The sequence below is a fragment of the Phyllostomus discolor genome, chromosome 6 (assembly GCF_004126475.2).
Source record: "Phyllostomus discolor isolate MPI-MPIP mPhyDis1 chromosome 6, mPhyDis1.pri.v3, whole genome shotgun sequence".
Classification (NCBI taxonomy): Eukaryota; Metazoa; Chordata; class Mammalia; order Chiroptera; family Phyllostomidae; genus Phyllostomus; species Phyllostomus discolor.
This window is the reverse complement of record NC_040908.2, coordinates 18,002,706-18,018,943: the sequence shown is the minus strand read 5'-3', so window position 1 is coordinate 18,018,943 and position 16,238 is coordinate 18,002,706. Positions and strand designations below refer to the sequence as shown.

General features: G+C 36.5%; 1 protein-coding gene across 4 annotated transcripts in view; it reads left to right on the top strand.

Annotated features, from left to right (window-relative positions):
* Nucleotides 1-16,238, top strand: part of LOC114499315 (protein MEMO1) — a 110,792-nt gene that overhangs the window by 64,800 nt on the left and 29,754 nt on the right. For 3 of the 4 annotated variants that reach the window (XM_028515387.2, XM_036027807.1, XM_028515385.2), the window contains 2 exons: nt 186-298; nt 2,471-2,582. The exons of the other annotated variant lie outside the window; for it this stretch is intronic. In XM_028515387.2, the coding sequence (XP_028371188.1) occupies nt 186-298; nt 2,471-2,582 (225 nt within the window). The remainder of the gene's footprint in view (nt 1-185; nt 299-2,470; nt 2,583-16,238) is intronic. 4 annotated transcript variants of the gene reach the window in all.

Genomic DNA, 16,238 nt, shown 5'->3' with positions numbered 1-16,238 from the left:
GAGGCATGGGGGTGGGTGAGACTTAAACATGAATTTTAGGGGAATGCAGTTAGCACATAACATAACAGTAGGCAATCAATAGAAAGTTTTACATGTAATTTTTAAAATTTACTTATTTTTTCTTTGATTTAATAAGGTTTATGTAGAAGTGCAATTGTTCTTGTTTTTTGTTGTGTATCTCCTAGCCGGAGAATTTTCATCCTTGGGCCTTCTCATCATGTGCCCCTTTCTCGATGTGCACTTTCCAGTGTGGACATATATAGGACACCTCTGTATGACCTTCGTATTGACCAAAAGAGTAAGTATGTAGAAATTGTACAGCTTTTATTTCATGTTTATTTTTTAAAGATGTTATTTATTTTTAGAGAGAAGGACAGGAAGGGAGAAAGAAAGGGAGAGGAACATCCATGTATGAGATGAACATCCATTGGTTGCCTATCACACATGACTGGCTGCAACCTAGGCATGTGCCCTGACTGGGAATCAAACTGGTGACAGTTCGCCTTATGGGACAAAGCCCAACCAACTGAGCCACACCAGTCAGGGCTAGAAATCATACGACTTTTAAACAGCCAACAGTTTTAAATAGGAATTACAAGTTAATTAAAAAAATTAGATTTATGTGTATCAAAAGTAATGTCTGTTTTAAGAAATAAAATGTTTCTACTGTAATAGAATACCAATAGGAATTTTTAAAAAAATAAAAAGAAAGGAAATCTTTTGTATGCCTAAAAGACAACCACAGTTTTTCTGCCAGCCGCAGATCAGCTAGTCTCCAGACGGTAGTGGCTGCATGTATACTCAGGAAAGAACTATGCACTCACTGTGCTATGAGACACGAAATTAGTGCCCGTTACAATGTGATGCAAGATTCTGGGCATGTTAGTCAACCCCTATGTGTAGCACTTTCCTTGCTGTAAGTAGATAATAGTGAACAACCTTGACTTCCTCACAGGTGATTTTTATGGGGAAAAATGAGACTGTAGTTAGGAGACTCTTGAAAGAAAGGTGCTACATAAAATGTATTTATTTTTTAAATGTTATTTTGATTTATTTTTTCCATCAGCTTTCAGAAATCACATTTTTTAATTTAATGTGGTATCATTTTATATATTGAAGTGTAAGGTAAAACTTTTTGACTTTGAAGAGTATTTTTGGAGGAATAGTGGAGCATAATTTAAAAACCACAGAGTAGTACAGAAAACAGTGTTACAGATACTCATGTACTCATCATCCATAATTGACTTACAATTTACCCCTCATCTGAACTCAGTATACATCCTCACCAATAACTACCTTTACGGATTTGGTGTATATCCTTTCAGTTCATTAATTTGTATTTTAAGTATGTTGAATGCTTATTGTTCCAAGAAATTTTGCTAAATACACTTCTGTAGAGTGAAAGAAGCCATTTACACAGGAAATGTCACCTCATTTTTCCATATTTTTTAGGCCTAAATTTTTATAATTTGGGATTTTTCATATCATGGAGCATTAGCAATTTATTACAATACATATTATTAATAGAGCTGGAATCTTACTAGCCTTTTCCCTGGTTGGTTTTGGGGGACAAACTTTATTGGATAGCCTGCCAGAGAAGGAATGGGAGATTTTTTTAATCAGATATGTTTTTGTAGAAAAAAGTCATAGCACCATTTGTAGTTTGTTTTTTTGATATTGGTGACCTCATTTCTTTGCTGTAGTTATAAGAATGTTTGTCCAGTCTATGGTAAGACAGAAACACTCTTATCACTTTTTTTACTTATTAAATTTCATCAATTTCTTGCTGTACAGTATTCAATTTGAAGTGTAATTTATCACAAGGGTCTGAATTACCAGATCATTTTAACGTTATTTATGGCATGGTACTGTCATGAATTTATGTTCTGGTTTATCCCACATGTTTTTGTTTTGTTTTGTTTGTTTTGTTTTGTTTTTTTTGAGGGAAGTAGCATTCTTAGTGGACATTTTCTATTCTTACTGTAGCCAGAACCTGAGGTGTGAAATAATAATCTTATACATTTTGTTAACAGACAAAACAAATAAAAAACTGTATTATTAACTTCATGAGTATGCAGGCCAGTGGTTTCCCCTTATTTCAGTAGGAATCCTAACCAATTATGCTCTTGTCAGTGTGTGCTGGCTGAAGTTAAGGAAGGGCTTAGACCTGGAGGTAATTTTTGATACAATAAAGGGAGCTGATGAAAAATTTAAATTATTACCTACATAACCATATAACATAAAAATCTTGAGTAAATTATTTACATGTATTATTGTTTTGTCTGGTATATAAAAAGCTAGTTTTTTTTTTCTTTTGTAAAAATAAAAGTGGAGGAAAAAAATGAAGGATAATATTATGTGGTGCTTCTGTCTTTTGCCAAACATGCAGTTTTGTGTTACTGGGTGGAGTTTCACAGGATGAGGATATACATTAATATATTTGTTTTACCATATTTTGAAATTTCTTTAGTTTACGGAGAACTATGGAAGACAGGAATGTTTGAACGCATGTCTCTGCAGACAGATGAAGATGAACACAGTATTGAAATGCATTTGCCTTATACAGCTAAAGCCATGGAAAGGTATATTGATTAATATAAGAATTCTCAGAGAAATGATAAATACTAATTTTTGTAATTTTTTAAATTAGGGTAAGATAATCATTAGGGTAAAGGAGATTAAACATTTTTTGACTTAAAACAATACAAATTTATTTTCTCAGTTCTGGAAAATATTTTTTATTTGAAATGAAATAAAAATTTGAGGTTGGATTTTCTTAATGTGGATTGAAGTTGGTTTTAAATAGTTTGTCTATGAAAGCTGAACATACGACTTGAACAGGTTGTTTTATTAGGGGTAAATATTAAAAAATCTCGAGTGTGTGTGTCGGATTGCCTGCTATTTTACTCATTAGACATTTGTTTATCTTAAAATAAGATATTTTTTCATGGTGTGGTGCTATAAGTTAGTAAAATTTTAGATTTGGGAACAATATTGGAGGCCATTTATTTCAGCTTTACACAGAGTACATGAATCTCTTTCATGATATGCTTCAGAGGTTATTGTTTGGTATCTGCTCAAGGTCTTCCCATGATAGGGTGCTCAGTAGTCTGTAAGCAGAGGGAGGACAGGCACAATATCTGTTTTCTCCACTTACTGCTCAGTGCCTAGCACAATGCCAGTCACATAGTAGTTATTCATTTATTTTGGTACAATGAAATAGTTGTTTTAAGAGCTTTCTTTTAAGTCAATATTCAAATTAGAAAGTCTTCTGTTCATAGGTCACATTTCTCTCATTTTTTCAAACATTTCCTTTCTATGGACTTAATGTTCCTTATGTAGTGTGACTAGTTTTAAATGTGACGAGATTATTCCTTCTGTGGCTCTCATCACTGTATTCTCTTAGTAAAGTACGTGGTGCATTTTAGGTTCTTGGTCAGTATTTGTTTGAGATTACATTAACCTTTTTTTGTGTTCTTGTGGCAAATGTACTGTGGTCAGCTGAAACCTAAGGCTTCTTCATGTTGTTAAGCCGGGTTATTTTATCCTCTTGTACATTTGTGATTGATTTCTTTTTAACCCTACACATATGCTTCTCTGTAATTTTGACTTGTTGGTTTTAGTACATTATTGCAGTCTTTTTGGATCATTTCCTCTCTTAATTCTGTTATCAGAGTATTACTCCTCTCAGTTTTATGTTATTGATATCTGTTCACAATGATAACTGTGAGGAACTATCTAAATCTGGAGAAGTTTCTAAGAATCAGTGTGATACTAAATTATAAGCAGTATCATTTTAAGTTAATTGCATTTTAATATATTCTAATTCTTCAGAAATTGTAAAGCAATATGGGATGTTTATTTCTTGGATTGTTAAATTGAAACATTTCATTCTTCAGCTACATAGGATAATGGAAAACTTTTGTTATTTGCTGAAATGTTTACATATTTTGTCATTAGAAAATAAATATTTTAGACTTAATAGGTTTCAGTACAATAGAATGAGTAAGCTGCCATGAAAATCCTTAAGGAAGTTTTAACAAAATAACATTTTTGTTACTATTTCAAGAGTAAAACATTTGCATTGTAAAAATTTTAGAAAAATAGAAGCTTAAAACCAACAAAAAATGCCTATTGATAATTTCTCCTCTATTAAATAGTGTTAAATAACCACTGTTAAGTATATCACTTTTTAAGCAAACCTTCCCTGTCTCACAGATTACATTAAGATCCCTAATCTTGACTCTTACAAAGTACCCAATACTTTACTTTTGTAGTTTTTGCTCCACTCACTACCTGTATCATCTATCCGTTATTGAGTAACAAATTGCTGCAAAACCTAGTGGCTTAATGTCACAACTATTTTGTTGTTCACAATTTTGGGGTCAGGAGTTTTTTCAGGGAATGCCTTGCCACAAGATGTTGACTGAGGTGGCTCAAAAAGGGTAGAACATCCAAGATAGCCTTAGTGCAGCTTTTAGTTGAGACACCTCATTAGTTCTTTAGGTGGATTGTTCTTCAAATCTGGCTTTTTTCTCTTCTTGGTCTTTCTCTAGAAAGATAGTGTCAGTTTCCTTACTTGGTGATTCAGGGTAGCAAGAGAATAAAACAGTTTTCTTGACCTATTAAAGGCCTAGACTGAAACTACGTGGCATCGTTTTTACTGCATTCTGTTTTTCAAAGCAGAACACAGTGTCAGCCAAGGTTTAAGTGAAGGAGAAACAGATTCTACTTCTTGATGGGGCAGGGGTGGAGTAGCATGTGTGTGTAGAGAAATAGCAGGAGTCGTTGGCAGCCATCTTTGCAGATGGACTTTCAGCTCTTCCCCTGGTGGACAATTCACATCTCTCCAGCATGCAGTACACATTCCTAAGATGCTTAGAAATCTCATGCAATAATGATCTCAAGTTCAAAGTTCGTTATCTTATGATCTGCATTATATTGAGATATGGATAGGATTCCTTGGGTACAGCTCCTCTTGATTTGGATACCTGTTAACTAAGGTACGGCCTGCTCCCCTTACACTCAATATATAATTTTGAGACAAGGGCGGGTAACCACAGTAGATACGCCTATTGGAGAGTGAAAGAATGGAAGGTATGTAACAGTATTTGGTCCAAAGCAATTCTGAAATTTAACCAGGGAACAGGGAATATCCTTGATTATGGTTTACTTCTATCTTCTGGTAGTAGCTTTACAATTCATTGTTTTTCTCAGCTTGTGGCTGGGTCCTTTGGGCTCTGACTCTACTCCCTGAAATGGGTCTTATTTACACCTGAATAGCAGTTTCAGACTGCATGATATATGCCTCAGTTTAAGAGCCTAAAGGCCTCTTTTCATTTGAGACAGTGCCCCCCTCCCCCACCAAACTAATAGAACTCCATCGAACACTTTGTGGTTTTTCTGTATATCAGATTATAAGTGCACATTTGTTAGATCAGCAGTTTTCAACTGGTGTGTCCCAAGTTTTTAAAACATGCAATACCTGACTATTTAATCAAGGGCACTGACCTCTTTTTCCTTAGATTATCACATAAAAAAATGACAACAGCCAACATAATAGCTGTGTGTGAATGAATCAAAATTATACTTATTTTGCCCTGCCCAGTATGGTTCAGTTGGTTGCTCATCGTCATCCTGCAAAGTGAAGGATCAGTCACCAGTTCAGTTCCCAGGCAGGACACACATGCTTGGGTTGTGGGTTTGGTCCCCAGTCAGGGTGTGATTGATGTTTCTCTCCCTCTCTTTTTCCCTCCTTTCCCCCCTCTCTAAAAATGAATAAATAAAATCCTTAAAAAATTGTACCCATTTTTTGTCAGATCAGCAAAAAATATGTTTTTAGATGTGCTGCAGAATTTTAGTAATTAGTTTATATGTGCCACGAGATGAAAAAGGTTGAAAATCGCTGTATTAGCCAGAAGTCACATTCACATTTCTTTCTGAGACAGGACTCTCTCTACTTTGGATCCCAAATTAGGGCCCTCTAAGTTTCTTAGGAGCCCATTTGCCCATCTGAGATAGAATGCCAGCACTGTCTTAAAGCTTTTTGAGGACTTAACATGAGCCCATGTTTTATTGTCAGCACTCTGGATTTGATCTTTGTCTTCATGTTGTTTCTTTGACAGTATTTTGCTATGTGTGAAGGCTAGTTTTGAAAAACAGTTATTTTCCAATCATGCACCTCCAGGTCAGAGATAACAGCCTGGGGTTTGGGGACACCCACCCCTGTGCAATAGAAAATCCTCATAACTTTTGGTGCTCCCCAAACTTAATAACTCGTAACCACTGTTGATCACAAGCCTTACCAATAAAATAAACCAATGATTTTCAACCTTTTTTCATTTGATGACACACATAAAATAGTCACTAAAATTCTGCAGCACACCAAAAATACATCTTTTTTGCCAAACTGACTGAAAACATAGGTATAATTTTGATTCATTTGCACTGGACGGCTTTTGTTGTGTTGACTCTTGTCTTTTTTTTTGACAATCTAAGGGAAAAGAGGTCAGTACGCCTGACTAAATAAATAGTCAGGTCTTGCATATTTAGAAAATTCTTGCAGCACACTGGTTGAATATTACTGGCATTAACAGTTGATAAACACTTATTTTGCCTCTTACATGTACTCTGTATTGTACTCTTACATTAAGTAAACTAGAGAAAAGAAAATGTTACCTAAATAAATCATATAAAAGAGGAAACACATTTACAGTATTGTACATATTTATTGAAAAAAAAATCCATGTATATGTGGATCTGTGTAGTTTAAATCCATGATGTTCAAGGGGCAGCTGCATTAAAAAAAAAGTTCTTGTAATTCTTTAGCTCATGTTTTCCATCTTAAACCTTCTCATACTTGGCTATAAAGAAGCCATTTGCACCTTGAATACCTTGCCTGGAAATCTTCGTGGCTTGATCTACAGTTTCACTAGGTATATTTTTAATCTTTCCAGTTACTTCATGTGACTTTGTGTGACTTCAGGTGTGCTAATTGTTCTGCCTATATATGAGTCACCCTTCTTCAAGCCTCCTATAGCAATTTTTTAAACTGCTCTTTCAGTTTCAAGTCCCTTTGTTGCCCTATCAGCTTTTGTCTACATCTGTGAGTCAAAAGCCAATATTGTACTTTTTTAGGTTTCTGTTATTAATACAATAGTGCCCTTTCCAAATATGTACCCTTTTTTTTTTGGGCACAGTCACCTGTTGCAGCATGACAAGTCGCCTCAAGGTGCTTATTTGTTTGTTTACGATTCTGTGGGCTAAAAATTGGGTCGGGGGGAGTGGTGACAACTCATTTCTGTTTCATTTGCCACTTGAGGCAGGTTGACTTAGGCTGAAGGCTTCAAGATGTCTTCCCGTCTGGGGCTGTGATGTTGGCCATCTACTGAGGCAACTTAATTCTCATCTTGATGCTATCTTCAACTGTTTCACTCATCCTTAAGGGCTTCTTTCTCCATGATATCCCTTGCAAGTAGGATAGCCATGATCTGTCATGAAGTACATAACAACTCATGGTAGCCAGAAAGCAAAAGTAGAAGGTTTCAGGCCTCTTAATATCTAGGCTCGGCACTGGTACAGTATCACTTCTGCCACATTCTACTCATCAAAGCAAGTTGCAGAGCTAGGTTTAAGAGGAGAGAGAATAATAAACTTAATTTTTTTTAAATTCTCACCTAAGGATAGTTGAGAGGGAGGAAGCGGGGGGGGGGGGAGAGGGAGAAGGAGAGGGAGAGGGCGAGAGAGAGAGAGAGAGAGAGAGAGAGAGAGAGAGAGAAACAGCAGTGTGAGGGAAAAAGTCGATTGACCGCCTCCTGTACACATCCCAACCAGGAATTGAACCTGCAGCCTTTTGATGTACAGGATGATGCTCCAACCGACTGAACTGCCCAGCCAGGGCTAGACTCTACTTTTGATGGGAGGAGTAGCATGAGCATTCAGAGGTGGGAGGAATTTCTGGTGATTATATTTGTAGATAGCTTAACATATAGTACCACTGCAGTTAAATAGTTCTTTGGGTAATCACTTACATATAGTGTGTTTTTCCTTCTCTGGTAGTTACCTAATCTGTTCCCTGTCGAAGGGCACGGGGCTATTCTGTATCTTCTGTACCCAGCACAGTACCTGGTACACAAAAGGATTTCAAAATTAATTATTGAATGAATTAATATCAACCTTCCCATTTTCAGTGCTTTCATTGAATATTTTTCCAAAAATGATGTAAACATTTTTTGACTGGTTTTCATATCATGAACATATTTCCATGCCATTTTTACTTCTTTTTGTCAGGTATACTTAACACTTTCTAGTATAGATCTATTTAATACTTTAATCAGTTGACCATTTAGTGAACTTTTCCCTAATTTTTCATTATTATGAATAATCATTACAGGTTTTAAAAAGTTGCATATCTGCCCTGGCTGGTGTAGCTTAGTAGATTGAGCATGGGCCTGTGAACCAAAGAGTCACCAGTACAGTTCCCAGTCAGGGAACATGCCTGGGTTGTAGGCCAGGTCCCCAGTTGGGGGTGTGCGACGGGCAACCACACATTGATGTTTCTCTCCCTCTCTTTCTCCTTCCCTTCCCCTCTCTCTGAAAACTAAATAAATTCTTGAAAAAAAATTTTAAAAAGTTGCACATCTAAGGTATTATTTGTAATACCATGTGTTATTTTAAAAAGATTTTAAGCCCTGGCTGGCGTAGCTCAGTGGATTGAGTGCGGGCTGGGAACCAAAGTGTCCCAGGTTCGGTTCCCAGCCAGGGTACATTCCTGGGTTGCAGGCCATAACCCCCAGCAACCGCACATTGATGTTTCTCTCTCTCTCTCTCTCTCCCCCCCTCCCTAAAAATAAATAAATAAATAAGTAAAAAGATTTTAAAAATGATATTCATTAGAGCTTTTGTTTTAAAAAATGAGTAGTATAAAGGAGAAAATGAAAAATAACCCTTTATCCCCTTGCTTATTTAACCCTATTGACATTTAAAAAAATACATGTACATGATTTGAAAAGCATCAAGAGGTGCAAAATGAACAGTCTCTCTGCTTCCTCAACCAGTGTGGACTGATAGTAAAAATTATGCATATACTGACATATAAATGTGTATGCATATAGTTTGTATAAGATTTATTCTTACATGTGTTTATTTGTTCAGTTTTTGTTAAACACGTAAATAAGAGTTATCTTACATTATTCTGATCCTTTTTCATGTATTTACCATCAAAATTCATAATTTTTACTGTTGCATGTAATTGTATTTAAGAGTTAAGCTAGGATGTGTAGAAAGCATTTATTTTGAAAAAAACTAGTTAACTATTAAAATGAACAGGACTGGATCCCAACTTTTCATTAAAAAATCTTTTTATTGTTGCCACTATTACATATGTCCTCCGCCTTTCCCCCATTTCTTTCTGTAGTTTACTCTGTTCAGTTACCTTTTCCTCCTTTCCTGTTCATTCCTATTCACTGCTTGTTTACAGTTAAACTTTTTTGTTTGTCCTGTACATACAGTAGAATCTATTCTTTATGGCATAAAATTCTATGATATATCCACACAGTCAAGCTATAGACCAATTCGTTTGTCCCAGTTTGACTGCTTTTCATGCAGAAAAATGTGCAGAGTAAATAGGATGCTTTAGTAATTTTGTAAATGTTCAGTTGAGAAATATGGCACTGTAAAACTGTTTATGTTCACTATAAAAATATCGTCCTCTTAGCTATATAATACTTTTTGTTACTGCTGATATTTTGGAACATGGATAACTTGAAACAGCACAGTGTATATAAAAAAAGTTCTGTCCAACCCTACTAATTCAGTGTGGTTAGGATTTGATAACTCTTGGGGGACTTAGACTGTTAAAAAAAATCTTCATTTTGCATAGTTTGCCCAGATAGTTAAACTAAGTCATATAATTTTTATCTCTATTTAGTTAATTATATGTTTGAGTTTCCTGAGTGAGAACACTACTATCAGATGCCTTTGTATGGTATCAAATACTATTAACTGAACAGTTTTTCCTGTTATTAACATTTTTCATTAAGTAGTACATTTGTTAAAATTGGTGAACCAATATTGATATATCATGGTCATCTAAAGTTCTAGTTTAATTAGGGTTCAGTCTTTGTGATATATAGCTTATGGGTTTTGCCAAATGCCTAATGTCATGTATCTACTATTATCGTATCTCAAAGAATAGTTTCACTGTCATAAAAATCCCCTGTGCTGTACCTATGCACTGCTTCCCCAACTCAACCCTAGTAACCATCCATCTCTTTACTGTCTCCACAGTCGTATAGTTAGAGTCACAGTTTGTAGCCTTTTTCGGTTGGTTCCATTGTCTTTTTATGGCTTGGTAGCTTTTTTTTTTTTAATTGCTGAATAGTATTCTATTTTATGGGTATATTACAGCTTCTCTATTTGCCTGTTAAAAGATTATTGATATAGCTGTATTACTATCTACCATATTTATTACTGTCTCCTATTCATTGCCCTTGTTCTTTCTGTTTTGTCTTCTCTGGCTTTTTTTCTTCTCTGGGTTTAATTGATTACTTTATATGATTCCATTCCCCACCCCTAGCATATTAATTATGCTTTTTCTTTAAAAATTTTTTTTACTGGTTGCAATAAAGTTTCTAGCATACATTTACAACTAATGTAAGTGTACTTCTATTTAATTTTTCAATATTTTATTTATTTTTAGAGAAAGGGGGAGAGAGGGAGAAAGAGAGGGTAAGAAACATCAATGTGCAAGAGAAACATCAATTGGTTGCCCCTTGCATCCCCCCCACCCCACCCACCAAAACAGGGGCCTGACCCACAACTCAGGCATGTACCCTGACCAGAAATTGAATGGCGAACTTTTGGTTTGCAAGATGATACTCAACCCACCAGTCAGGGCATGTAAGTGTACTTTTAAGTAGCACTGCATTGCCTGCCTCACTGTGTAAGTACTTTATAACAGATTATTCTGAATTTTTCCTTCTTGTCCTTTATAACATTGCTATTATTCATAAGTTATAATTACCAACACATTGTTGCTATTATTTTGAATGAATTGTTAACTGTTAGATCAATACAGAACAAGAAAAATGAAATGACAGGTATTACTTTACCTTAATTTATTCCTTTTCGGATGTGCTTCCTTTCTTTATGTAGATCTGAGTTTCTGCCCTGTATCATTTTCCTTCTCTCAGAAGAACTTTTAACAATTTATAGCTCTGATTCTATTATTTAAAACTTGTACCCTGGCTGGTGTGGTTCAGTGGATTGAATGCTGGCCTGTGAACCAAAGAGTCACCGGTTCAGTTCCCAGTCAGGGCACATGCCTGGGTTGTAGACCAGGTCCCCAGTAGGGGGTGTGCGAGAGGCAACCACACATTGATACTTCTCTCCCTCTCTTTCTCCCTCCCTTCCCCTCTGCCTAAAAATAAATACAATCTTTTAAAGAAAATTAGCTGCTAAATGCTTTAAAAAATACTTGCTATTTTGGGTAGGGGCAATACTTTTTTTTCCTTTACCTATAGTACTTCCTTGGGAAGACATACTAGACTTCTTTTCTGATCTTTCTTTTTTGGAGATTGGTGGTGGTTTTTTAAAGTATATTTTATTTTTGTGATATTACACTTGTCCCATTTTTTTCTCTCCTTTATTCCCCTGCACCCTGTAACCCCCCTCCCACCAGCATTTCCCCCTTAAGTTCATGTCCATGGATTGTACATATAAGTTCTTTGGCTTCTCCATTTCCTGTACTATTGTTAATTTCCGCCTGTCTATTTTGAATCTACCATTTATGCTTCTTATTCCCTGTACATTTTCCCCCATTCTCTCCCCTCCCTGTCCTCACTGATAACACTCCTCGTGATCTCCATTTCTGTGATTCTGTTCCTGTTCTAGTTGTTTGCTTAGTTTGTTTTTGTTTCTGTGTTGTTGTTTTTTTTCAGGTTCAGATGTTGATAGTTGTGAGTTTGTTGTCGTTTTACTGTTCATAGTTTTGATGTCTTCTGCTTAGTTAAGTCCCTTTAACATTTCATAAAATAAGGGCTTGGTGATGATGAAATTCTTTAACTTGACCTTATCTGAGAAGCACTTTATCTGCCCTTCCATTCTAAATGAAAGCTTTGCTGGGTAGAGCAATCTTGGGTGTAGGTCCTTGTCTTTCATGACTTTGAGTACTTCTTTCTAGCCCCTTCTTGCCTGCAAGGTTTCTTTTGAGAGATCAGCTGATAGTCTTATAGGAGCTGTGTCCTTTTCTCTTGCTGCTTTTTGGATTCTCTCCTTATCTTTAATGTTAGGCATTGTAATTATGATGTGCCTTAGTGTGTGCTTCCTTGGGTTCAACTTCTTTGGGACCCTCTGAGCTTCCTGGACTTCCTGGAAGTCCATTTCCTTTGCCAGACTGGAGACATTCCCTATTATTTCTTCAAGTAAGTTTTCAATTTCTTGCTCTTCCTCTTTTCCTTCTGGCACCCCTATGATTCAGATATTGGAATGTTTAAAGTTGTCTTGGAGGTTTCTAAGCCTCTCCTCAATTTTTGAATTCTTGTTTCTTCATTCTGTTCCGGTTGAATGTTTATTTTTTCCTTTTGTTCCAAATCATTGAATTGAGTCCTGATTTCCTTCCCTTCACTGTTGATTCCCTGTATATTTTGCTTTAGTTCAATTTATATAGCCTTTACTTTTTCCTCTATTTTGCAACCATACTCGGCCATTTCTGTGAGCATCCTGATTGCCAGTGGTTTGAACTCTGCATCTGATAGGTTGGCATTTCCTTGTGGCTTAGTTCTATTTTTTGAGTTTTGATCTGTTCTTTCATTTGGGTCACATTTTCTTGTCTCTATGTACCTGTTACATTGTAAGGGGCAGAACCTTAGGTATTCACCAGGGTGGGGTAACCCACATTGCCTTGTTGTGCTGTGTGGGGGTAGGGGAGGAGTCAGAGAGGAAACAATATTAGTTGCTTAGCTCTCTGCTGGCTTTCAGTCACTTCCGCTGCTACCCATAAACAAAAGGGGCCCTTCTGTTGCTGATTCCTGGGTGGGTGGGTTTGTGTCTGTTCTAGGGCCCTGTGGGTCTGTCCAATGGCCCTGTGGGTCTGTCCAACAAACTCTCCTGTAAGGCTGGAAGTTTCTCCCGCCGTCACAATCCCCACAGGTTTTTACAGCCAGTTTGGGGGTTTTCCCACGCTGGAACCCTGGGTTGCATGGTCTGTTTTGCTCCCCATTTGTTCCTCCCAGTTTATCTGCACACGAATGTAGGATTGCCCAGTCCACCAGCTGCTGCCTTGCTTGCTCTGGGGTCACCAGCCAGTGCTTTGTCCACCTGGTCCTCTAGCAGCCAGCTTGCCTCTCCCCTTCTTACCAGTCTGGGTGAATGCTTCTTCTTTAACTCCTTGGTTGTCAGACTTCCATACAGTTTGATTTTCTGTCAGCCCTGGTTGTTTTTTGTTTTTAAATTTGTTGTTGTCCTTCTTTTGGTTGTGTGAGGAGGCAAAGTATATCTATGTACCACTCCATCTTGGCCAGATGTCTCTGATCTTTCTTTTAATCACAAATTAACAATAATGCATTTTATACATGGGAGTAATTAAGTTGGCTAGTACACAAACCTCATTTTGGTTCCCAAATAGTATTTTTCCCGCTTAAAATTTAGTATTTAATTTATGTAAAAATTGGATTGATTTTAAGATGATATTTACTCTAAAAATTTTAAGCTTTTGGTTAATCTGAATTGGCTTCCTTATTGTACTAATCTTTGAGCAAGGACTGATGGGAAATACAAAAAATAAGCACACATTGTGTGTTTCCTCAGCAGATAGCCTTATTAGGAGACTTAAGAGATGTATATAAATAAATATGATATAATTCAAAATGTAATAAGTGCAGTTGAAGAGCTTATGGGAGCAGAAAAAGGGATCATGGGAGCAAAGAGATAATAGCTGAATTAGGGAAGCACAGAGAAAGCTTAATGGAGGAGATGGCATGGACTTTGATGATGGCTCGAATGTTCACAGAATGATTCAGAAGGTTTTTGTGGGAAAGGGAGTATTGGAAACACAAAATACAGGAATACGAAAGCCCAAGGGTTATTTTAAGAACCTTGTGGGCAGACAAGTGTTGGGTAGGAAGTGGAGAAAAGGGAACCCTTATGCACACTTGTTGGGAATGCAGATTGGTGCAGCCACTGTGGAAAACAGCATGAGGTTCCTCAAAATGAAATATGGAACTGCCTATGAATCAGTGAGTCCACTCTTGGGAATATATCTGAAGAAACGCAAAACACTAATTTGAAAGAATATATGTACTCCTGTGTTCATTGTATCATTATTTTCAATAACCAAGATATGGAAGCAAACCAGTTGCCCATTAGTAGACAAGTGGAGAAAATAGTGGTGGTATGTACATACAACGGAATATTACTCAGCCATAAAAAAGAATGAAATCTTACCATTTGCAACAGCATGGATGGACCCAGAGAGTATTGTGCTAAGTGAAACAAGTGATTCAAAGACAAATACAATATGATTTCACTTATATGTGGAATCTAAAGAACAATGTCAACAAACAGAACAGAAACAGACTCATGGGTGCAGAGAGAACAGACTAGTGTTTTGCAGAGGGCTGGGGTTTTGGGGGGCTGGGTGAAAACATTGAAGGGAAGGGAGTAAGAAGTACACATGGATAGTTACAAAATAGTCACAGGGATGTAAAATGCAGCATAGGAAATATAGTCAGTAATACTGTAATAACTGTGTGGTGTCAGATGGGTACTGGAAATATCAGGGGGGGACACTTTGTGAAGAATATGAAAAAAATGTTTTCTTAAAGGAGAAAGAAATAGAACCTTTGTGGAAGTTAAAAAAGTCTTACATAATAACTGAGGTCTGTCTAGAGATGTTTCTTGTTTGGCCTGCATAGTTAGACAAAATTTTTTCAATATGTATGAATATTTGTAGTTGGATATTGGTTCTATCACTTCTTGTTATGTTATACCTTATCTGACTTTTCACACATATGTGATACCAACATGGGATTGGCAGCATTTGAGTGAGTGACCTGTAGAGACACAGAGTAAGAGGGACAGGATTAGAAATTTGGAATAGGTTGGGAACAGATTATGGAGGGCATTGAATATCATTTTAAGCTATTTGTATTTTATTCCAGGATTGTTACAGACCAAGTTAAAGTTCCTTAGCAAAGGGGGGAGGGAGATGATTAGAGCTTGCCTATAGGAATATTACTCCTTCATGGTGTGATGGTACTATGAAGGGTGGACTAGAGTTACAAGAGATTGATAGAGATAGTTTAGTAAAGAAACCATGGTGGCTTTGAACTAAGGTAGAGGTGAATGGGGTGGCAAAGTGAGCAGATTATGGAAGACATTTAAATGTTAGAACCAAGAAAACTTGGTAAATGTTTATATGTGGGGGAGTAAGATGATTTGAAGAAAATTGAAAAGTTTAAGGCCTGATAGTGTCCCATTATCAGAGAAGGTGTAAAGCTAGCAATAAGTACAAGTTCAAGAGAACATAGGACATGGAAATGGTGACTTATTTCTAACAAAATACTGGAGTTCCTCTAGTTAACTTGGCCAAGTCATGATAGGGTTTTCAATATGTATTTATTTATCAAATGGTTGAGCTTCAAATGGTAGAGTTTAGTATGTATGGCTCTCAAGTACCTGAAATATGCTTGCCCTTATAAAATTTTTACCAATGTTCCTACTCAAATGGAAATTCAGAAAGACATACCCTTTGAGATTAATTTTGAGAGTCTCATAAGATGCACTTAACTGATCAAATGGTATAAAAATGTATAACAACTTAAATGTTAATTTTAGTTGTTACAGCTGGCTTATCTTATTCTCTTTCTCTTCCCTTCCTCCGCCCTTTGGCTGTGCCTGCTGTTTTCTAGATCTCTTTAGTTTGTTCTTTCTCACAATGAGGGTATTCTACATCAAGTCTGGAGGTTTGTATTGTGGTCTGAAAGTAAATTTGATCAGGAGGCAAAGAGGAGAGAAATTGTTTCTCTAGGACTCCCTAAAATTCTTGTAGTTATGATTCTTTTATTTTACTTTGCATTTAAAACATAGTTTGAGAGTTTCACATTTGGAGACTCACTAGACCACAGTTGTATGCCTGATTCTGATTTATTAGAAAAGATAAAATACACAGCAGGACCAGCAAAGGGAAAAGACACATTAAGGCAGAATCTGGAGGAATCCAGGTGCAGGCTTCCAACATT